Source organism: Bos grunniens, chromosome 2, assembly GCF_055505025.1.
Source record: "Bos grunniens cultivar Pamir isolate PY7600 chromosome 2, Bosgru_T2T1.0, whole genome shotgun sequence".
NCBI lineage: Eukaryota > Metazoa > Chordata > Mammalia > Artiodactyla > Bovidae > Bos > Bos grunniens.
Window position 1 is genome coordinate 95,501,424 of NC_141166.1, and position 20,119 is coordinate 95,521,542.

Consider the following 20,119-nt stretch of genomic DNA (forward strand, 5'->3'; position numbering starts at 1 on the left):
CTTAGGGGAATACAGCATGAACAGAAATAAGGGCACAAAGACCCACAAATACACAGCAGTAGGTAAGAACAAATGAAGAGAAGCAGGGAAAAACACTTGATGGATTTGAGGGTGTTTGGTGAGTAGGAGGACAATGTGTAAGTAGGGTTACAAATCCCATCCACAGTTATTATTATAAATTCCATAAAAAGTCCCCAAGGAATTATAAAGCTGTTCTTTCATTTGAATGGAATAAAAGCCTCACAAAAATTTATTACAAGATAAATTACATTCCATTCTTTAAGTTAACTTTCTTTTCACAAAAATGAACATATTTTTATGGGATAATTGGCTTAGCATTAAAAAATCTTTATTTTAGGTTTGATGTTGGTCATATTTTTTCCACCTGAATATTGATGGGATTTCAAACTTAAGGAGTAAAAAATGTACAATTGTAGTTTATCCAGATGAAATTCTAGGTCCATACTTTCCTCTGCCTGACTCTAATTTTGGTCTGATCCCAAAACCATTGCCAGAACAGCTTTGAGTCACAAGACGTTGTTGTTCTTTATCTTTGTACCTGCTTTTGGCTCATTTCCTAATTTTAGATTCCACATGGTACCCTGATGTCATTGCGTGTAATTTTCTAACTTCAGCATATATTCAACATACACATAGACACACACATTGCCCATTTAAAGAGAAGTGAAATTTCAGATAGAATAGGGGAGAGATGGTAGGCAAGAAGAGCCACCCTCTCCATCTTCACCTGCTTTGTTTTCTTTTCCTTTCTGAACCACTGGCCCTCATTGCCTTTTCCAGTGGAGACGTGTGAAAGGTGGTAGAGGCGTAGATCAAGTCTTAGAATATGATAAAGGTGCATTTCACATGTCAGATGTTAGTGATTAAATGTTTTTTTTCTTTTTTCCCCAGATTCCCCTTGCTTGATTCTGAGCTAGGAAAGGTCACAACAGTTAAAATTATAGCACAGTTATGGGTTAGAGAGATGGGAGAAAGAGAGCAAAGAGATTGATTGTGTTGGTGAAGTTTGTCCATGTTGAATGAATGTGGTCAACTGACCACAAATTTCCCAGAAGGGGAATGAACAAACGTGGATCTGGTTATGCCAAGGGTAGTTGTAACTGTATCCCAGAGCACTGTGTGTGTATGTGTGTGTGTCTTTGGATATGTACTCAGCAGTCTTTCACTATAATAAGAAAGATATTTGTAAAGTACGTGACCACGATAATCCCTTCCAAGCATCTATGACTTTTGATTCTTTTTTCACCTATAGAATTTGTAATTGATTATCTTGCAGGCCTTTTTGGACTCTAAGGGAGTTCAAAGTCATTTGACATTAGCTGCTTCTTTGAAATTAGTACTTGTGACTATAAAATGAGTCACAAACCCTAAGTTCTAGACGTAAATCCATGTGACTTCTAACTGAAGGATATATAACAGAAATAGTATATTTCAATAATAATATTTTATTACAAATAATAACTTTATTGCTGAAATCTAAATTGTATAAAATAATTTCAAATATCTATGATATTCTACTTATAATTTATTTGGACAATAAATTTAAACAAACTTTATGCCTTAGATTTCCTTGATTTTTCTCTTAATTCCCAGAATTTTCTATATGCAACCAGCCAGAAAAGCTTTAAAATTTCAAAGAGATCTTTATTTCCTTTCGAAAAGTTATTCTATACAACTGAAAATAAAAGTTACATGGAAGTCATTCTGAGGTCCTAGTGTTTTCAAATTATGTTCTAAATTTTAAAGAATTAACTAATTTTCCATGAGCTGTTTTTCATTCCACCTTTCCCCCACTTATTCATCCAATAGTTTCAAGACTCTTAAGTGATTATTTCATCAAGTAAAGTCAACCTCAGAAATTTTAATAATTTACCACATTAATCTTAACCTTTAGCAGGTATTTTGAATTAATTTTTTGATTTTGACTGTATCTCTTTACATATTTTTATGTAAAAATGATCATGATTCTGTGTTCCCTTTGGAATTAGGAGGTATAATTTATAGAGCTAAAAGATACAACATAGACTAGGTGCAAACTGCTTTACTAATGAAAGATTCTTCTTTTATCAAAATTCTTAAGATAACATAATAAATTAAGGTTAAATAGGTTTTTCTCTAAATTTTTTCTGCCTATTATTAACATTTCTGAGTGAAATGCAGTAATTGTTATATAAATAAGATTATTAGAAATAGATGAAATATTATTGCTACTGATTTATTACATACTCAAGGTACAGATCACAGTTTAATTTTATAAAGGCATATACATAAATCCTCTTTTTTCTTTGTGTTTGTCATGTATGTATTACAATTCCTTGAGGAATAGTTCTCAAACTCCAGTTATACAAGTTGAGAAACTTAAAACTATCATAGGCTTTTTTCCCCCCTTGCTCCAGAAAATCTCTAGAATTGCACCAGAATTAGAAAATCCTGGATTATAATTCCTTGTAAGCCTAGAATAGAATGTGCCTGCTTCTAAAGATATATTTGGTAGGCATATATTAGTTTCTGGAATATTGTATTTGGCTGAGCGTTGATAAGATAACCTTGCTCTTGCCAGGAGCTCTGACTTCAAACAATTCCAGTTCTACAAGCACCTGCCAATCTCTTCCCAATCTTTAAATAGAAAAGCTTTCCTTTTAATTCACAGTGATTAATAGGCTTCCCAGTCTACTACAGAGTCACAGAAGCAAACAGAAATTAGTGAGGTAAGCATATTGATAGTTGAAATATCTCTTAACCAAACAAAATGGAAGAAGACTTGAAAGATAAAATTGTGGATATATGTAGTACTGCAGAGTCATTTAAATAAAGGTTTAGGTTTACCCACTGGGAAATAATTTCCAATGAATGTGTAGAGAATTTCACTTATCTAAAAAAGATGTAATTGTGAAAAACTTTATTCAGTGAAATGAAGTATTATTTTCCCTATAGTATCACAAAATAAATGCAGTTGTTAATTTTGTTTCTGCCAAGACTTAGGATATAAAGCATTTGGAGGAGGGTATAGGCATAATTTCGAGTATATGGAACACATTTTTAAAATCAGAAGATAATGTGGAGTCTGAATGAAATAGATTCATGCATATTTAAGTGTAAATTACCTATATATGAATTAACTGCCTTGCTAAAAATAAGCTATTTCTTGTTCTAGGTTGGCATTTTCCTGATAGCCAGTCTGTTTGTAGGCCACTTCTTTTCATGGGTTGTAGAATGAGCAGAGAATATGAAGCTAATAGCTTACTCTGAGAATGAGGCACATGTATAAATAACAAATATAAGAATGAGGGAGATGAATTTCAGTCTTGGTGTATTATATAAAAGTAAGAAAAATATATGTTCTTTGGGGGAAATTATTTTAAAATGAATAGGAAAGTGAGCTTAAAATTATATTTGTGAATATTTTTATTTCCTGCAGGAAAAGCAGAGCTTAGAATAGTTGGTAAAATGACCTAAATTCTGATATTAACTAGAAATGTCAGAATACCACCTTGTGTTTATATAGCACCTGTTTCTTAGTAGGTGGGAGAACAATGACCCAGGATTTTTGCTTTTATTTTTGCTTTGTATTTAGCTTTTATTTTGCTACATAATCAATATAACTATACAACTGTATACTTGGAAAGTTCTGCTGGCTTAGAAATGATTAGTTTTCTCCAACATTGGTTGTTAGAGCTGCTGTTTTTATTTTTGCACCATCAGGTTTTTCTGTTTGTTTGTTTTTTTTTCCCTTGTCAGTAATCATTTTCTTCTTCTTTTTAAAAATTTAATCAACTACTCCTAGGGCAGAGAAGAAAAATAGTCTCTGTCTTTTCATTGGATGTTTTTCCTACTCAAAACTCCTGAGTATCACTAATTACAAAGTAGCTTCATTAAATGAGTAGCTTTGTTTTTAAGAATCTGCAATTGCTGCTGTAACAATTTGTCACCAACTTTAAAGTCTTGGTTCTATTTTGCTGTGGAGGGCAGCTCACTATATACCATAGTTCTCAGTGTTTTCAAGCTCATTTACAAAACCTCTGTCTTTTCTGGAACTCTAAGAGTAAAGACTCTGTCTTCAATCTACTGATTCATTGGACAGATCAGTGTTATGGAGTCTGTTTTGTTTATTAAATTAGCTTTGCAAAGAGTCTCTTAAAATATATTGGATTCTTCCAAACCCCATTTGACCAGCAGCAAGCCTCCCTCCACCCTGATTTTTCTGTATGCAACTGCTTAACCCAGCTTTTATTTTACCAGCATCAGCATGTAAACCTAAATATTTGCTTTTGTGGTCCTTGTAAGTAAGATAAGGAATACGAATATGCAAAGACCAGATATGGAAAATGAATAGAAAAGGGAATTAAGTTTATTTTCATGGCTTGCTAATTGTTTATAATCATGTGTATACTTTTTTTTCACCATGTAAGCAGTTTGTTGAATTAACCTTTTCAGTGATTTTTATTGAATGCCACTGTCTTATAAAAATTTTAGTAAGCTACAAGTTTGTCTAATATAGATATTTTAAACTACATTTTGACTTAGATTCATTTGAGCATAAATTTTCACTATTTTTACAATTCGTTAAATAGGTAGAGAAATGAACAACTTTAATGCAGTTATTTAGTAGTAGTTCGAAAACCACTAGTTAACAGCATCTGCTTTTATTTTTATTATGTGAGTTGTTGTGTACATAACATTATTTAATATGATAACATCTTCACTATTCTAGTTTATATCTATTTATTACTTTTCAAATGTCCTGGAAAAATAAAGTATTATGCTTGTTTTGTAATAATGCAGTAAATCTGTTTTTAAATTATGATCAACCTTTTATCTTTAACTAACTCCATAAGAATTGCCTACTTATATGCTTTGAGAGGAAGAAACATCTGGCATGCAGTGTGTTATCATTTAGTGATTTATGTCAAGCCATAGCACATGTACAGTTAGTTCCACAGTTTGTGTTAACAGCCATTGTTGGACCAGGCGTTTCTCCAAAGCTCATGAGTTAGGGACTGGTAATTATAGTAAGTCGTATATTATAAATAATGCATGTATGTTCCACATGAGTTATGTGGGATTTCGGCCCATTTGCTAGAACATAGCCGCATAATGATTTGTTTGGATTTTGTTGCAGATGATTGATAGTGCAGAATGTTGGCAATAATGTAAATTACTGTTGGGCTTCCTTGCAAATTTCAGTACAAGTGGTGATTTCTTCTCTTTTTCTGTGTGCTTGTCTAGTCTCGGCAGACACCTGAGGGTGAGTTCCTTCCCCTTGATCAACTTGAACTGGATGTAGGTTTTAGTACAGGGGCAGATCAACTTTTTCTTGTTTCCCCCCTCACGATTTGCCACGTGATCGATGCCAAAAGCCCCTTTTATGACCTATCTCAGCGAAGCATGCAAAGTGAACAGTTCGAGATTGTCGTCATCCTAGAAGGCATTGTGGAAACAACTGGTGAGTAAAAACATAGCTATGCCATCAAATTTCTTTATTCCATAATAACTTTATATTACATGCATAATACCTCTCATAGATTGGGCTAAATGTCTCAGCTTGCAATAATGGAAGTAATGATTTGTCTGTTATTCTTTGTAACATTCAGTTGATACTGCTTTGAAAATGAAGATTTATTGTTGTGATGATTGCATGTGTAATGTTAACTCAGAAATACTTACTGCAAGACAAAAAAGGGAACTGAGATGACTCCTGGAAATGATTATGATGTTCTAGTTTAATTGTGGAGTTGGATTTCCTATAATCATATTTTTTAAAAGGTTTAAGGTTAAAATAAATTCAGGGCAATTAGTGAGCAGCCTGAACTCAGCAGGCATATTCTTGCCTTAGAGATGGTGATTTGGGTGTCACTGATAGAGCTTTGATATGCTACTAAGTGCAACCTCAGTGGAAAATTCCCTGTGTGTACATGTATATGTGTGTGTGCGCGTGTGCTAAAGCAGCATTTTAATTTCAAAGTAGGTCAGTAGATTTCCCCAGCTGAACCTTGACAAAAAAATATTTAAAAAGAAAATTTCTTCCTTTTCTGCTTTGCTATAGCTAGCTGTGTGCTGTATGTTATTCTTTAAGATGCAATGTTGGTAATGCTGCGAATACTCACAATTTGCTACTCTCTGAGGAGAACAAGGTTGGCAAAAGAAAAATAACAGTAAATCAGAGTGTATTATTTGGGACCTAAGCATTGCCAGTTGGTTCGCAATCTGCTGGATGCTTGAGACTAACAATGGAATATCTACATAGTTATATCTATCAGTCTATCTTGAGTTTTATCCTTGCTACAAATAGTGAGAAAGCAGAAATATTTTCACTTTCCTTTTTTTCTGGCAATATCATTCTAGTCATTTTAAAGTGCTAGTTATTATGTATAAACTATAGCACTGAAAGTTTTAATAACATTGGCAATAACATAGATGCATTCAAGCCTTATGTCAAGGTAGATGTTACAAAAGGAAAGAATCTCCCACCTTGACATAAAGCTTTGTCTAAGGAGTAGGGGGAGGCAAGCCATTGTAATATTATACATCTGCTAGATAATACATATTTGAAATGTCGGCAAGATACTTAATCTCTATAAACTTCTTTTTTTCTCTCTGAAAGGAGAAAGATATAATAATCACCTTGAAGCTACTTGTTGTATTACTATTATTTTGTTAACATTAGTGCTTCACTTTAAAATTTAAGGTTTGGAGGACAATGAGTAAAGACTTAATTCATCAATCTTTATCTGGAATTTGATTTCTGTGGACAATTTTATGGTTTAAATTCTCTAGATTTTTAACTTACAATTGAAATCATGTGATAGTATATTTTAAAAAATATATTGATAAATGATGAAACCAATCTGTAAAAGCTTCTAGTTCAAGAAATCTTTAAATTTAAGTTTTATTCTCCTCATTTATTGAAGTAATAATATATTGTTAGCGCTTAAACAGCAGATGGTTTTTATTGATTTGTTTTTGTAGCATATGGTTCTACTTTTGACACAGCTGGTTTTTATTTATTAATTGCTTATTATTCTAATCACTGCCACAGTGAAGTTTCTGTTTCACTTGACTGTCTCAGAAACATTTCACTAGTGATTTCTGTCTACCTATCTATCCATTCATCCATTTTTCCCTACTTATCTCTAGTTAGTGTGTATCTCTTAGGAATGAGAAAATTCTTCTACAAAATCACAATATAATTAAGAAAAAAATCAGAATATTAGACAATGATACAGTACTATTACTTAGCTCATACGCTACCTTCAGTTGTTCTCGTAATTTCCATCATGGCTATTTTTTCCTGGTTCAACATCAATTTAAGGATTACGCCCTTCTTTGTTTACTTGTCTTCTCAGTCTCAAGATGGAATAGTTCCTCAACCTTACTTTGTGTTCTTGACCTTGATGTACTTGAAGTGTAAAGGCCAGGTATTTAATAGAATGTCTCTCAACTTGGATTTGTCCAAGCCTTCCTTATTCATTAGTTCTTTCAAATTTTGCCTTCTACATGGGCATCTTAAGGGAATACTGAAGCGGACTGTTTTTAAAATACTCGTATGTGTTCTTGACTGAAGTGTCTCCATCAGATTTCAGAGGATCATGGTTAGTAAATGATATTCAACATAAAGTAATTTGGAGTTTTGTAACATTAAATTATTCATGAGGACTGTAGATTTCATTTAAACAATTTCTCTCTTCTCCTTTTTTTTTAAAAAATAATGAACCGGCAGAGAGTACTTTCCACAGAAAATGTGGAAACTTGACTGGAAACTGAATTTCTTATTTAGAGATCGCCTTTCATGGAGAAAAGAATAAAGTCTACCTCCTCTTAACCTCTTAACTAAGCCTGTTTTCTAGATCCAGTATAGCAAGAAAAACAGCAAAACATTACTCATAATTTATACATGTTATTTCATGGAAACTTTGATATTTTGTTTGTGTATATGCTCTAACTAATTAAATCATGTACTGTTCAAACTCTGTAAAATCTGTCTATATTCTCAGACCTTCCTGAGTCTGGTAAAAATATCATAAACATTCTTATGTCCATATGATCATTTAAAATTATACTGAGGCTTATTTAGATTCATTTTTCAGGATGTTTCCTCCTTTATCCTTTCATTCATAATACTTTCTCATAATACTTATTTGCTTAGAATAAGGCAAATATGATCTTTGGGGATGTTTTGAACATCAGTAATACCATTTTAGCTCCAGTGTTTTTTTTGTTTGTTTGTTTGTTTCACAGGCTTGTGACTGTTTACTCAATGTAACTTTTCATCATACTTAACGTTAAACCACTAAGATTTTTTTAAATCACTCATTCATTCACTAGATAAGTATATGAATACATGCTCTGTACTTGGAAAATATTTGAAATTCTGGCAATATAAAGCATGCTTCCCAGGCTTAGGTTGACAGTCAGGAAAGGTCTCTCTGAGAAGGAGATACCAAAGTGGAGACTTGCCTGTCAAGAAGGACCTTCTAGGTCTGTCTGGAGGAGAGCACAGCAGAGCTGAGAAGCAACTGGTACAAGGATCCTGAGTTGGGAACCAACCTAACTGATTCCAGGAACTAAAAGAAGGAGGTGGATGGTTAGGATAGAGTGAGCAATGTAGAGTGTGGGGTGAGAAGTCAGAGAGGTGGGGGGGCACCTCTACATGACAGAGGATTATATTGCATTGCTCCAGCAAGTGCTGGGATTTGATTCAAAAGCAAAGCCTGCATTGAAATGCTAAGAGTAGTAATTTAGTAATCTCAAACTCTATATAACTGACAAAAAGCTTTTTTTCATATAAACTGGATTGCATGCAGTTTACTTAAAAACAAGTGACCCCAATGCCTAGGGAATGTATTAAACTTTTGACAGTTTTTGTATTAATAGTACTAAACTTACAGCCTTTACCCCCCAGCACAGGCACACCATTGCTCACTTGGCTGCAATCCTCTGATGAGGATCTTCTGATGTCATTTGGTTTTTGCCTCTTTCTTTCCTATAGTCACAGTGGGAGTGGTGGTGGTGATGAGGAGGGGGGTGGAAAATTAGAAGCTTTCTCATTTCCTTGAGTCTCAGCTTCCAGCTCAAGACTCACAAATAATTACTTTCCCCACCTCCTTGGAAATACTCCTCAGTGATCAGGTTCAGGGATGCTGCCTTGCTTGTTTCTAATGAGCTGGTCTTTCACTTCAAGGAACAGAACATCCACCTCTTCATGAATAACCTCTGCTTCTTGGCTCACACAGCAAATTTCTAAACATAGGTTACCTCCAACTCTTGCTCTCTTTGCTGCTTCTCCCAGGAGGGAGAGCACTGCTAGCGGCAAACAGCATTGCAGATTTGGCTCATTAGAACTCGATGCTTTCAAACTTCAATCTGCTCTCCGCTGCTATTTGGCAGTCTTCTTAATTGTCTTTTCTGCACTCCCAGGCTCTGTCCCCATGAGATCTATTTTAGCCCTTTTCTCTCTTTCCATGCCCCTAGTCCCAGCTGTCCTGTGCCTTAGCGTACCATCTTTCCACCTAGTCTATCAAAAAGAATGTGATGCTTCAATTTTGATACTTTTTTTTTTTTGCCCTCTTTGTCCGTTTCTCATAACTATCTTCTCTTTTTCTTTGCTGGTGTCTGTGAGTAAAATATCTTTATTCTTCTTCAAAACCATCTCCTTTATCATTATGTTTATTATCTGTGACTCAAATGCCAATACTTATCATACCTAATACTTAAAATAACTGACTCTCATTTCTCTCAAACGTGTTCCAGGGTGTTCTTCATGAAAAAACATAATCCAATTATTTATTCCTTTATACTCAAGGTTCTTTCTGGAATTCAGAGACACCACATTCTCTCTCTCCTTCTTTTTTGTTTCTTCTAATTTTTATTTTCCAGTTGTTCCTTATAACCTGTATGACTGCCTCTCCCTATAATTTTTTCCTGGATCGCTGCCCTTCCCTCCTTTCCTTTTGAATCAAACTACTTGATTTTTTTTTTTAATGAATCCACAAAGTACTTTCAAGTCTGTTATTTCTCTTATCTCCAGCTATGAGAAGGAAATGGCAACCCACTCCAGTATTCTTGCCTGGAGAATCCCATGGACAGAGGAGCCTGGGAAGCTACAGTTCATAGGGTCGCAAGAGTCGGACACGACTTAGCGACTAAACTTCTACTATGAAGTCTCTCATTCAGTTGTGTCCGACTCTTTGTGACCCTGTGGACTGTAGCCCACCAGGCTCCTCTGTCCATGGGATTCTCCAGGCAAGAATACTGGAGTGGGTTGCCATTTCCTTCTCCAGGGGATCTTCCCGACCCAGGGATCAAACCCAGGTCTCCCATATTGCAGGCAGATGCTTTAACCCCTGAGCCACCAGGGAAGCCCCATGAAGTCTCTCATTGGCCTTATATATGCCATCAATTTCCAGGACATTCTTCTACTCAGATGTCACTTTTTTGATTCAGAGTCAACTTGTCTAAATACCAAGTAATCATCTTATCCTCAAATTACATCCTCATCTGGAAAGTTTGTCCCTTTTAATCATGACTGTTTTATCCAAGATCTCTTCCCCTTTCTTCCTTTTTAAAAATTATCAAATTAAATCATTTCACAAATATCTATTGAATACCTGTTACAGGCTAAACAGTATTCTAGACTTTGGGGACATGTTAGTTAACAAAACACAATTCCTGTTATAATCACATGTGGAAATGAGACAATAAAATGAAGAAGTGCCTCATTTAGAATGTTAGAAAATAAATGCTATGGAAAAAAAAATAAGAAAACAAGGCAAGAGGGATTAGAGTTGTAGGGAAGTCAGGGTAGGCTGCAATGAGAAGATGACTTTTAAGCCCAAACACAGTACCTTGAGTAAAGCAAATCCTTTTTCTTTGAAAGGGATTCTGGATAGAGCTTCAGCAGTTGTAAGTGCTCCGAGAGAGCCGGTAACTGGCTTCTGCTCTCTGTTAGTGATGTTTCTTAATTCAACTCTTCCTCTTTAAGTTCACTTCTAAATCACAGTAGTTGTCTCAGGAATGGATTTAGTATTTGCTTACATGGAGACTGTGCATTGAATGGTTGCTTGGTGAATTTGCTTCAACACTATCATAATAAACCTGTCCTCAAAAAGCCCTAATGACTGCCAATCAAAGTGCCTGTGTTCCTTCCTGAGAAAATTAGGCTGCTCTGCTTCCTGTAATGTCCATACACTGATGCTCCCTTTTGCTCCTATGTCTGGGATAATACCGTTTTCATTACCTAGGACAGCATTTCTCTCTTCTCTTACATGGTATGAGAACTGCCATATTTGTTTAGTTTTCCCTGGACTCTATAGTCCATGTGCTTTCCTTTAATAACTCATTTAAAATGCTGTTTTATTTTTTACTATGAAAGGGCTGTTAAATGCATTCTTATTATAGGAAAAAAATTAAAAATACAAATATGCAAAATAAAGACTTTAGTCTTATTTTCAGCTACTGTACAGTTAATGTATAGGTCATTGACCTTTCAAGTGTCCGTATTCAGATATATTGTTATTAAACATGTGCTGTTTTATAACGTTCTTTATTGTATAATATGTGTTTAACATCTCTCCTGTCAAATTACGGAGAAGGCAATGGCAACCCACTCCAGTACTCTTGCCTGGAACATCTCATGGACGAAGAGCCTGGTAGGCTGCAGTCCATGGGGTCGTGAAAAGTTGTACACGGCTGAGCGACTTCACTTTCACTTTTCACTTTCATGCATTGGAGAAGGAAATGGCAACCCACTCTAGTGTTCTTACTTGGAGAATCCCAGGGAAGGCAGGGCCTAGTGGGCTGCCATCTATGGGGTCGCACAGAGTTGGACAGCAGCAGCAGCAGCAGCATGTCAAATTAGGGTTCTACACCCTTCATCTTAATGACTTTATTGTATGCCAGTTGTATGTATTTGAATTTTTATTATCTGTCTCCTACTCTGGAATTTTTAGCCATTTCCTTTTTATTGAGATAAAGACCCTTATAGGCCATAGATTTAATTTATTACAACTTTACTATTTTATATTAATTCTTAGAGATGAAATTCCTGGGTAAAGGAACATATGTATTTATTTGTTTTTAACATCTATTTCAGGGTTGCTATATAGAAAGTTGACACCAATTTACATCTGGATATGAAGGTTCCCATTTCTTCATACCCTTGCCAATAATGGATATTATAATCAGTTTTATTTTTGCCAATTTGACATCATTTTATTCTAATTGATTACTAGCAAGGTTGAAATTATGGTATTTATTGACTATGAATTTTATTCCAGGAATTCTCAGATACTGTTGCTCATTTTGCTTGCAATTTATTGTATGTATAAATTGCTTATATAATTAGAACATTATTTTGAAAAACTCTATCCCTAGTAGTCTGTATACTATTATCAAAATAATTTCTTTATTATATATACATGTATGTATTTTTCACATTCATCTCCCATGTGCTTTATTAATATCTCGAGATAAACTGTAAACTGCCAAGATTGATTAAGGACTTTGTTTTGAGGCTATATTTTTTATATCACAAATTGTATATCATTGATTGCAAAAAGTAGTAGATACCAATAAACACTTCTAATCTGTTTTTTGTTATTTTTAACTGATTTTAATAGAGTTGCTCTCTATTTATAAGCTTGCTTTCTGAGTCACACATTATTTTCTTATAGGAAATTAATCAACAAATCCTTGTTGATGATTCATGTTATGGTAGGTGTACGTTCATGCCTGCTCTTTGTGACCCCATGGACTGTAGTCCACCAGGCTCCTCTGTCCTTGGAGTTCTCCAGGCAAGAATACTGGAGCGAGTTGCCATTTCCTCCCCCAGGGGATTTTCCTGACCCCGAGATCGAACCTGAGTCTCCTGTACCTCCTGCATTGGCAGGCAGATTCTTTACCACTGAGCCACCTGGGGATCCCCTATGGTAGGTGTAAGATATTACAAAGGTGATAAAGGAGGAAGCCCACAGTCCAAAGGGAGAAAGAAGTTGAACGAAATTGACTATTAGCAATGTGTGCTCAAACAGATGTATGTCATGCTATAGTATAGGCCAAGAGTAGTGGTTCCTGATGGATTTGTTCTTAAACAGTCTGAGAAAGCCCCCTAGGGGACACAGCATGGGTTGAGACAGGAAGGTGAAGCAGAAGGTCATAAGGAGGGTAAGGACAGCTGGACATTCCAGCCCAAGGAACAGCAAATGAGAATTCATTTTGTTAGAATCAAATCGTTTTATGTGGTCCGGATACAGGACAGGTGGAGGGGGATTGCCTGGAGATGAGCCTATCCCTGATCCGTGATTTGAACCTCATTCTACAAGTAGTAAAGCCCTCCAGGGATTTGAAGCAGGAGAATGCCACAATCCCATTTGCGGGATCGAAAGATCCCTCTGGCTGCAGGTGGAGGATGGATTGAGTGGGGCTGAAACCGGAGGCAGACCAGTCATTAGCTGTTACAATAGGCCAGACCAGAGATAATTGGTTCCTGCGTGAAATTGTCTGACTCAGACAACTATATAACTGTTGAAAGTAATGAAAAAGGCCTCTGGTTCCAAAGTTGTTACTTATGATTAAACACGAATGGGAAAAATCAGCTCCAGAATCTTTCCCACTGAAGTTCCTCTGGCTATTTAGAAGAAGCTGAGACAGAGAAACAATAAGATAAATTGAGAAAAATAAATCAAACAGCATGAAGAAGCCACTGACTTCTCCTTACTAGTGAAAAACAGTTGGAAATTTTCTAATGAAAAAAATCACAGAGCAGAAGCTCAACTTGTGAATAATTGAGATGTGCCTACAATTTTCCTCTGTGAATGAGTCTATAATATTTAGCTTTATTGGTGGTAATTAATAGTTACACTTTAATGATCCTTCCAAAGATAGTGTTCAGCAAACCCCTAGTGTTACTGCAAATGATGTAGCTCCCTCTTGACTACTGGAAATTTTATTCATCCTTCCTCATTGAAAGTACTGAATCATTAGCCTGTGGGCTCCTTGTCCCTTTTGTATTCAGGACCTAAATCAGGGATGTCTTGTTTATTTTCTGGTTTCCCTATTCCTTCCCAGGTTGCAGTTGCCTTTTAAGGTAAGTGGTATTTCAGAAGACTTATCTTGCCACATGAGACCCATGGATGTATATGTTTTGGAAATCTCAAAGTACCCTCCAAGTAACTTCTATGGTTATATATTTGTTTGACATTTATTGTTTCTTAATTGTGATTTTTTTTCTCTTTTAGAGATAGCTTTTGAATAATTTGTTGAGTCGAAATAGAATTCAGCATGGATTCTTTTTAAAATATAAGGGAATTTTTATGAATAATTTCTAAATAAAATCTTGTTTTTTTTTTTTTTCTTTTGATAGGCTATTATAAACATTTTCCCAGGGACTTTAAAAAATTAATGCCTAAACAGTGAGGCATGAAGTAGGATAACTAACCCCACTAATCTGAAACTGAAAGGTTTTCTGAGGCATGTAGCTTTCAGTGCTATAGGAGCTCTGAGCAAACTGGGATGGTTAGTCACCCAAATTCACAGTCAGGAATGTTAATTAAGCCCTCCTAGAAGCCTGCTTCAATATAATGTGGAAGTTTGCTTCATTGGTGGTGGAATAGGTCTTCTCAACTCATTATTGGAGTTACTCCACTGTTTTCCATATTCTGCCTTTATCAACGCTGAATCCTCAAAAATACATAAGAAGAATATTTTCATATGTTACTTTCTCTATTATTTTCCTATCTTGTATAGAATAATTAATACAATCCTCAGTGTTTTAGAATGAAGTTTATCATTTGTTGTGCAGGAGGGTGGTATGGGTAAGTTACTGAGGCTAAGGTGAGTTGGGAAGGGTTGACACTATATTTGTCACAATTTGCATATGAGGGATATGGTAAAGTAGTAGTAGTAATATGTGCACGCTCAGTTGTGTCTGACTCTTCGTGACCCCATGGACTGTAGCCCATCAGGCTCCTCTATCCACGAGACTTTTCCAGGCAAGAATTCCAGAGTGGGTTGCCACTTCCTACTCCAGGGGATCTTCTGGACCCAGAGATCAAACCCGCATCTCTTGTGTCTCCTGCGTTGGCAGGCAGATTCTTTACCACTGCGCTACCTGGGAAGCCAGCACAATAAAGAAGTCAGCAAACCTTATAGATAACATAGCTAATTGTTAAAATGTAAGCGTGAGGGATTGTAATTGGGGAAAACAGTTTTGATGAAGATGTGGCTTAGTCCAGTGACAAGGAACATCAAGATTTACACTTCAGGTAGTTTTCAGAGATTTTCAAGGTAGAGTCCTGGGACTGACTGCATTGGAGTCCCATGGGATACTTATTAAAATACTGACTTTGGGGCCCTCACTTAGTCTTACAGTGTTCAAATATCTGGTGTTTGCATTTGTAATTTGCATTTGTAATAGGCTCCCCCGTGATTCTTATTAAGAACATTAAAGTTTGAGAACTCCTCAATCCAGCAACTAGTAAAGCCACAAATATTTAGTGAATTAATTACTCAACTGAAATACGAAGGACTAATGAAAGAGAACATAGCTCTTTAAATTTCTGAAGTCTTCAGAGATGAAGCTTTGTGTCGACTCAGACTGTGCTGATCAATGTAGCCAAATGCAAATGAATGTGGGTGGAAAACAGTGAAAATCAGGAGTATGAATTAAAATGCATTGCTATTCATCATCTTAACGAAGAACAAGATGTGATAGCTATTGTAGAACATTGTGTGAAGATGTAATATAAATGCCAAACAGCAGTGTTAGTGCCACTCACTGCTGGAGAGTATTCCGATCACTGAAATCACTACATATGGGCTTGACCAGAACACTGCATGCAAGTATTTAATGCATGCAGTATTTACTGTTTCATAAGAGGAATTATGCCTGTGAATATCTTCAGCCCCCGGTCCCCACCTTATTTCTGAGTCTTATTTTTCTTTATTCTTCTGCGGCACTGCTCCCTCAGGTCGGTTCGTTGTTGGGCTGGTCCCAACATTTGGTGCCCAAACAGGGACCTGAGCTTTCAAGGCTTTCTTGACGGTGCCAAAAGACTCAGGGAATTCCAGCCGAGAGACTGGAGGACAGTGACAGTACTTGATGATGGACAACACCACTGGATACCAGGAAGGCATGTCAAAGAAAGGACGGAAGAGGACATAGTTTGACATCGATCCTCCTGGAGAGCCGCCAGTGATGGGGATAAGAAGACTGACAATCTGCAACTACTTGGAACAGGCTCCAAGGACCAACAAAGCCACACGGCCCACTTGGGGTCAATTGAAGAAATTGACCATTGAAGGGGAAACATTGGTCAAAGAGCAGGGACAGCTTTGACCTTGGCTGCCTTGTTCTTGGCTATGTTATCTGTGATAACTACCACGGTAGGTGCTAATCATACTTATTGGGCATATGTACTCAGTCCTCCCCTATTAAGCCCGATTACATGGAAGGATTCTTCTGTTCCAGTTTTCATAAATGACTCTTCTTTGTTACTCAGACCTTTGGACCCAACCTTCCTTTAAAACCAGAAGAGGGCCGACAACTTTCAAATGTTAGTGTTAATTATACTGTGGGAACAGGTCTTACACCTATATGTACGGGAGCGGAGACTCATTGTCTTGAGAGAGGATTTCAGAGTTGGTTATATATAGTTAAAGAACCTATAAAGAACCAGCGAACAAAACTAATTTTTTTAAATTAGAATTATTTTCCTTTAATATCACAGGAGAAAGTACTCCTATGTTTCTGCCCCATCTACTTAACCGTATTATTTCTATAAAATCTGGAATAGAACATTGGGTACAATGGAAATTGTGTAAAGCTAATACTGGACTTCCCTGGTGGCTCAGAGGGTAAAGTGTCTGCCTGCAATGCAGGAGACCTGGGTTCGATCCCTGGGTTGGGAAGATCCCCTGGAGAAGGAAATGTCAACCCATTCCAGTACCCTTGCCTGGAAAATCCCATGGATGGAGAAACCTGGTAGGCTACAGTCCATGGGGTTGTAAAGAGTTGGACACGACTTCACTTTCACTTTCACTTTCAAGAGGAATTATCTTTATGTTTACTGCAAAGTTCAATAGGACTTGTTTTTTTTTTTCCTTCATAATTTTACATTAATACTAACCCTGGCTGTTAATCATTAAAGCTAAAGATTTGAGGGCTTTGTTTTCTGGGGTAAGTTTTGTGGAAATTGCAGAGATTAAAGAGAAAGTTAAAATAGGAAATGGATAATGAGGGAGTAAGATTTGAGATTCAGATGGAGTGAGTTTATCTTGACAAATAAGGATTCTAGACCCAATTTTTGTTGCTTCACTTTGATTAGTTTTCTTTGTCCTAGGCTCTGTTTGGAAGAGCTGAGATCATTAACCCATTCAGCTCATAGCGGAGAGCTCAGAACTGCAGTTCAAGTGAAAAATCATGGCTGCTGTTGTTACTGTTGCAGTTGATAATGAATGTTGAATAAGATAAAAATATATGGAGTTATTTCATAAGCTTGTATTTTATTAGTCATAAATGATGGTAACAGAGTGCCATTACAAAACCGAGAAGCTATCATCCTGGGGCAGGAGAAAAAGGAGGACAATTCCTTCTTTGTTGTCCGAAGATGACTTACCTTTGGAGCCTAAACTTCATTGTGTTGATTATGGATGATGTGTATTTTCTGAATGTCTTGTGCCAAAAATAACTCACGAGCCTGAGAGTAGCTCTTGTTACAATCATTCCTGCTGTGTAGTTCAAAGAGTGATGTCTGGATGATTTGATCTTAAAGGCTTTTGAAAAAAATGCATCTTTGTCTTCCAAATATCTGTCAAGCAACCTTTTTGTACACCTCTAAATAATTTTTATTATAATTTATACCTTTTATTTTATTTTGTTTGATTTTGTTTTTACTGTAGATTTCTTGTCATTTAAAAAAGTTGGAAACTTAATGACATTAGTTTTCAGATCCCTTTTTAGGCACATGTAGTATTAACTCTGTAGCATATCTCAACATTTAGATACAGACAAAAATCTGAGTCCATGAGAGGAAATCTTTCTTCCAAATGTACAATATGAAGGGGTAACTTTGGGAAGGGAAGAGCTTTGATAATTAGGGAAGGATTGGACCTTCGGAACAGAATGTATATGTATAAGCTTCCAGCACCGTTTTTATTACTTTTTCAGTGCGAAGGGTTTACTTTCTGACTCATGCTCCTGATTCAGCAGTTTCCCAGAAATGGCTCTGATCCTTCCGTATTTGGCAGCACTGCTTAGAGAATGTAGAGAGAAAATGATGTAGCCTCTTTGTATGTGTGTATTTATTCAGATTAGCATTATCGGTTCCAAAAATGTTTTAACATGTGTTATCTGTTTCTTTCTAGTTTTGCTTTGCTCTACATTTCTCCCAGTGGCTTTTTTTTTCAAATGTGCTTCATTACCTTCATTTTAATTTGTATGCATTAAATGCAAAGGTTTGTTAAGCTTATTTGGCTTATTTTCTTCATTTAGTTAAGCTTTTAACATTTTATAGCCTGTAAATTATAGAATGGTAGTGACTCACCATAATCCCTTATGAAAAAGTTTAGGAGTCTTGAGTTTTTAAGGCCTGTTTGCCAAAATTGAGGACAGACTTTGGTCTTAAACTTTTAATGTAATACATTGATGGTTTGTTGTTTTTTGTTCAATTATTTATTAGTGTTTAAATTCAGTCTAACAAACTGAATTTTGCTTATCTTTTAAATATGTCTAAAACATTACTAAAGAAGGGACCTAACCTTTATAGAGTGCTTTTATATATTCCAGGTTCTCCTAGACCAGTTGTGTGGATATCAGTTAAAATATTGTATCTTAGTTGAACTGGTCATTTAATCATATCTGCCCAATATCATATGTTCCTTGGCTTGGATATGCTTGGTTAGTCTAATATGCTATTTCAGCTTTGAAGAAGTGTATTTCTTTCTTTTCTTTACACTAGAAGCCATAATATTACCAAAACCAGAGAAAGTTGACAGGAAGGAAAACAGGGCACATATATTATTTTTAAAAACTAATAGAATTGAAATGATAATATCATAAAGTACACCTTAGTGATATTTTAGTTGAAATGAAAATGGAAACTCTGATTCTATGAGGTAAAATAACTTGCCTGACTTTTGAGAACAAGTTGATGGAAGAGTCTGGAATATATTTTCGCACTTTGAGTCTTATTCAGGCTTTCTTCTCATTACCAACGATGATTCACTTACTTAAATGTAATTCTTGTTTACCATCTTCAAAATAATTAATAATGATGGCGATTGTGTATCTTTTAAGACATGTCAAGGATTTTCTCCCTGTTACTAGAGTTTTAGTTTTTGATCAGGTCAACAAGTTGCCCAGCTGAGGAGAGGGGAAGGTCAGTCAGGAGATGCATGCCTTATAAATAGGCCTGGTCTTGAACAGACTGCAAAGTCCTTTTGGGGATAAATACAATATGACTGATAGTTATCCAGCTCATTCATGTTTTCAATAACTATGTATTAAGTAACTGTGTATTTCAAGCACTGTTCCAGGCAGTGAGTACATGTGATGAATAAGAAAGTCTGAGGATGCCAGTTGGCAAAATTCATGATCCAGTGAGAACTAACACTTACCGAGGCAGTGAGAGTAATGTAAATTGGGAAATATACCGTTAGTGGTATAATTAGTAGGAGATGTCTCAAAGCTACAACCTATGCTTAGAAATGGTAAGGGAGTTAGCCAGGCTAAGAAGGAGTAGAGTACTACTGGAAGACTGAACAAACTTGGAAGACCTCAAGTGTAACAGACAGAGAACACTTGCTTTGTTTAAGGTATTGAGTGATGTTCACATGGTTAGAGATAGAGTATATATGGGGTTATTGTTGTAGTTCAGCTGCTAAGTCATGTCTGACTCTTAGCGACCCCATGAACTGCAGCACACCAGGCTTACCTGTCCTTCACTGTCTCCCAGAGTTTGCTCAGTTTCATGTCCATTGAGTTGATGATGCTATCTAGCCATCTCATCCTCTGCCACCCTCTTTTCTTTTTGTCTTCAGTCTTCCTGAGCATCAAGGTCTTTTCCAATGAATCGGCTCTTCTCATCAGGTAGCCAAAGTATTAGGG

At 36.0% G+C, this 20,119-nt stretch overlaps 1 protein-coding gene across 5 annotated transcripts in view; it reads left to right on the forward strand.

The window, feature by feature from the left end:
* The window catches only part of KCNJ3 (potassium inwardly rectifying channel subfamily J member 3), a 197,474-nt gene that overhangs the window by 5,805 nt on the left and 171,550 nt on the right, over nucleotides 1-20,119 (forward strand). For 3 of the 5 annotated variants that reach the window (XM_086369052.1, XM_086369053.1, XM_086369050.1), the window contains exon 2: nucleotides 5,248-5,464. The exons of 1 other annotated variant lie outside the window; for it this stretch is intronic. In XM_086369052.1, coding sequence (XP_086225178.1) covers nucleotides 5,248-5,464 — 217 coding nt within the window. Of the gene's footprint in view, nucleotides 1-5,247; nucleotides 5,465-12,109; nucleotides 12,586-20,119 lie in introns of those variants that run through there. One more of the 5 variants, XM_086369051.1, reaches the window with a different exon arrangement.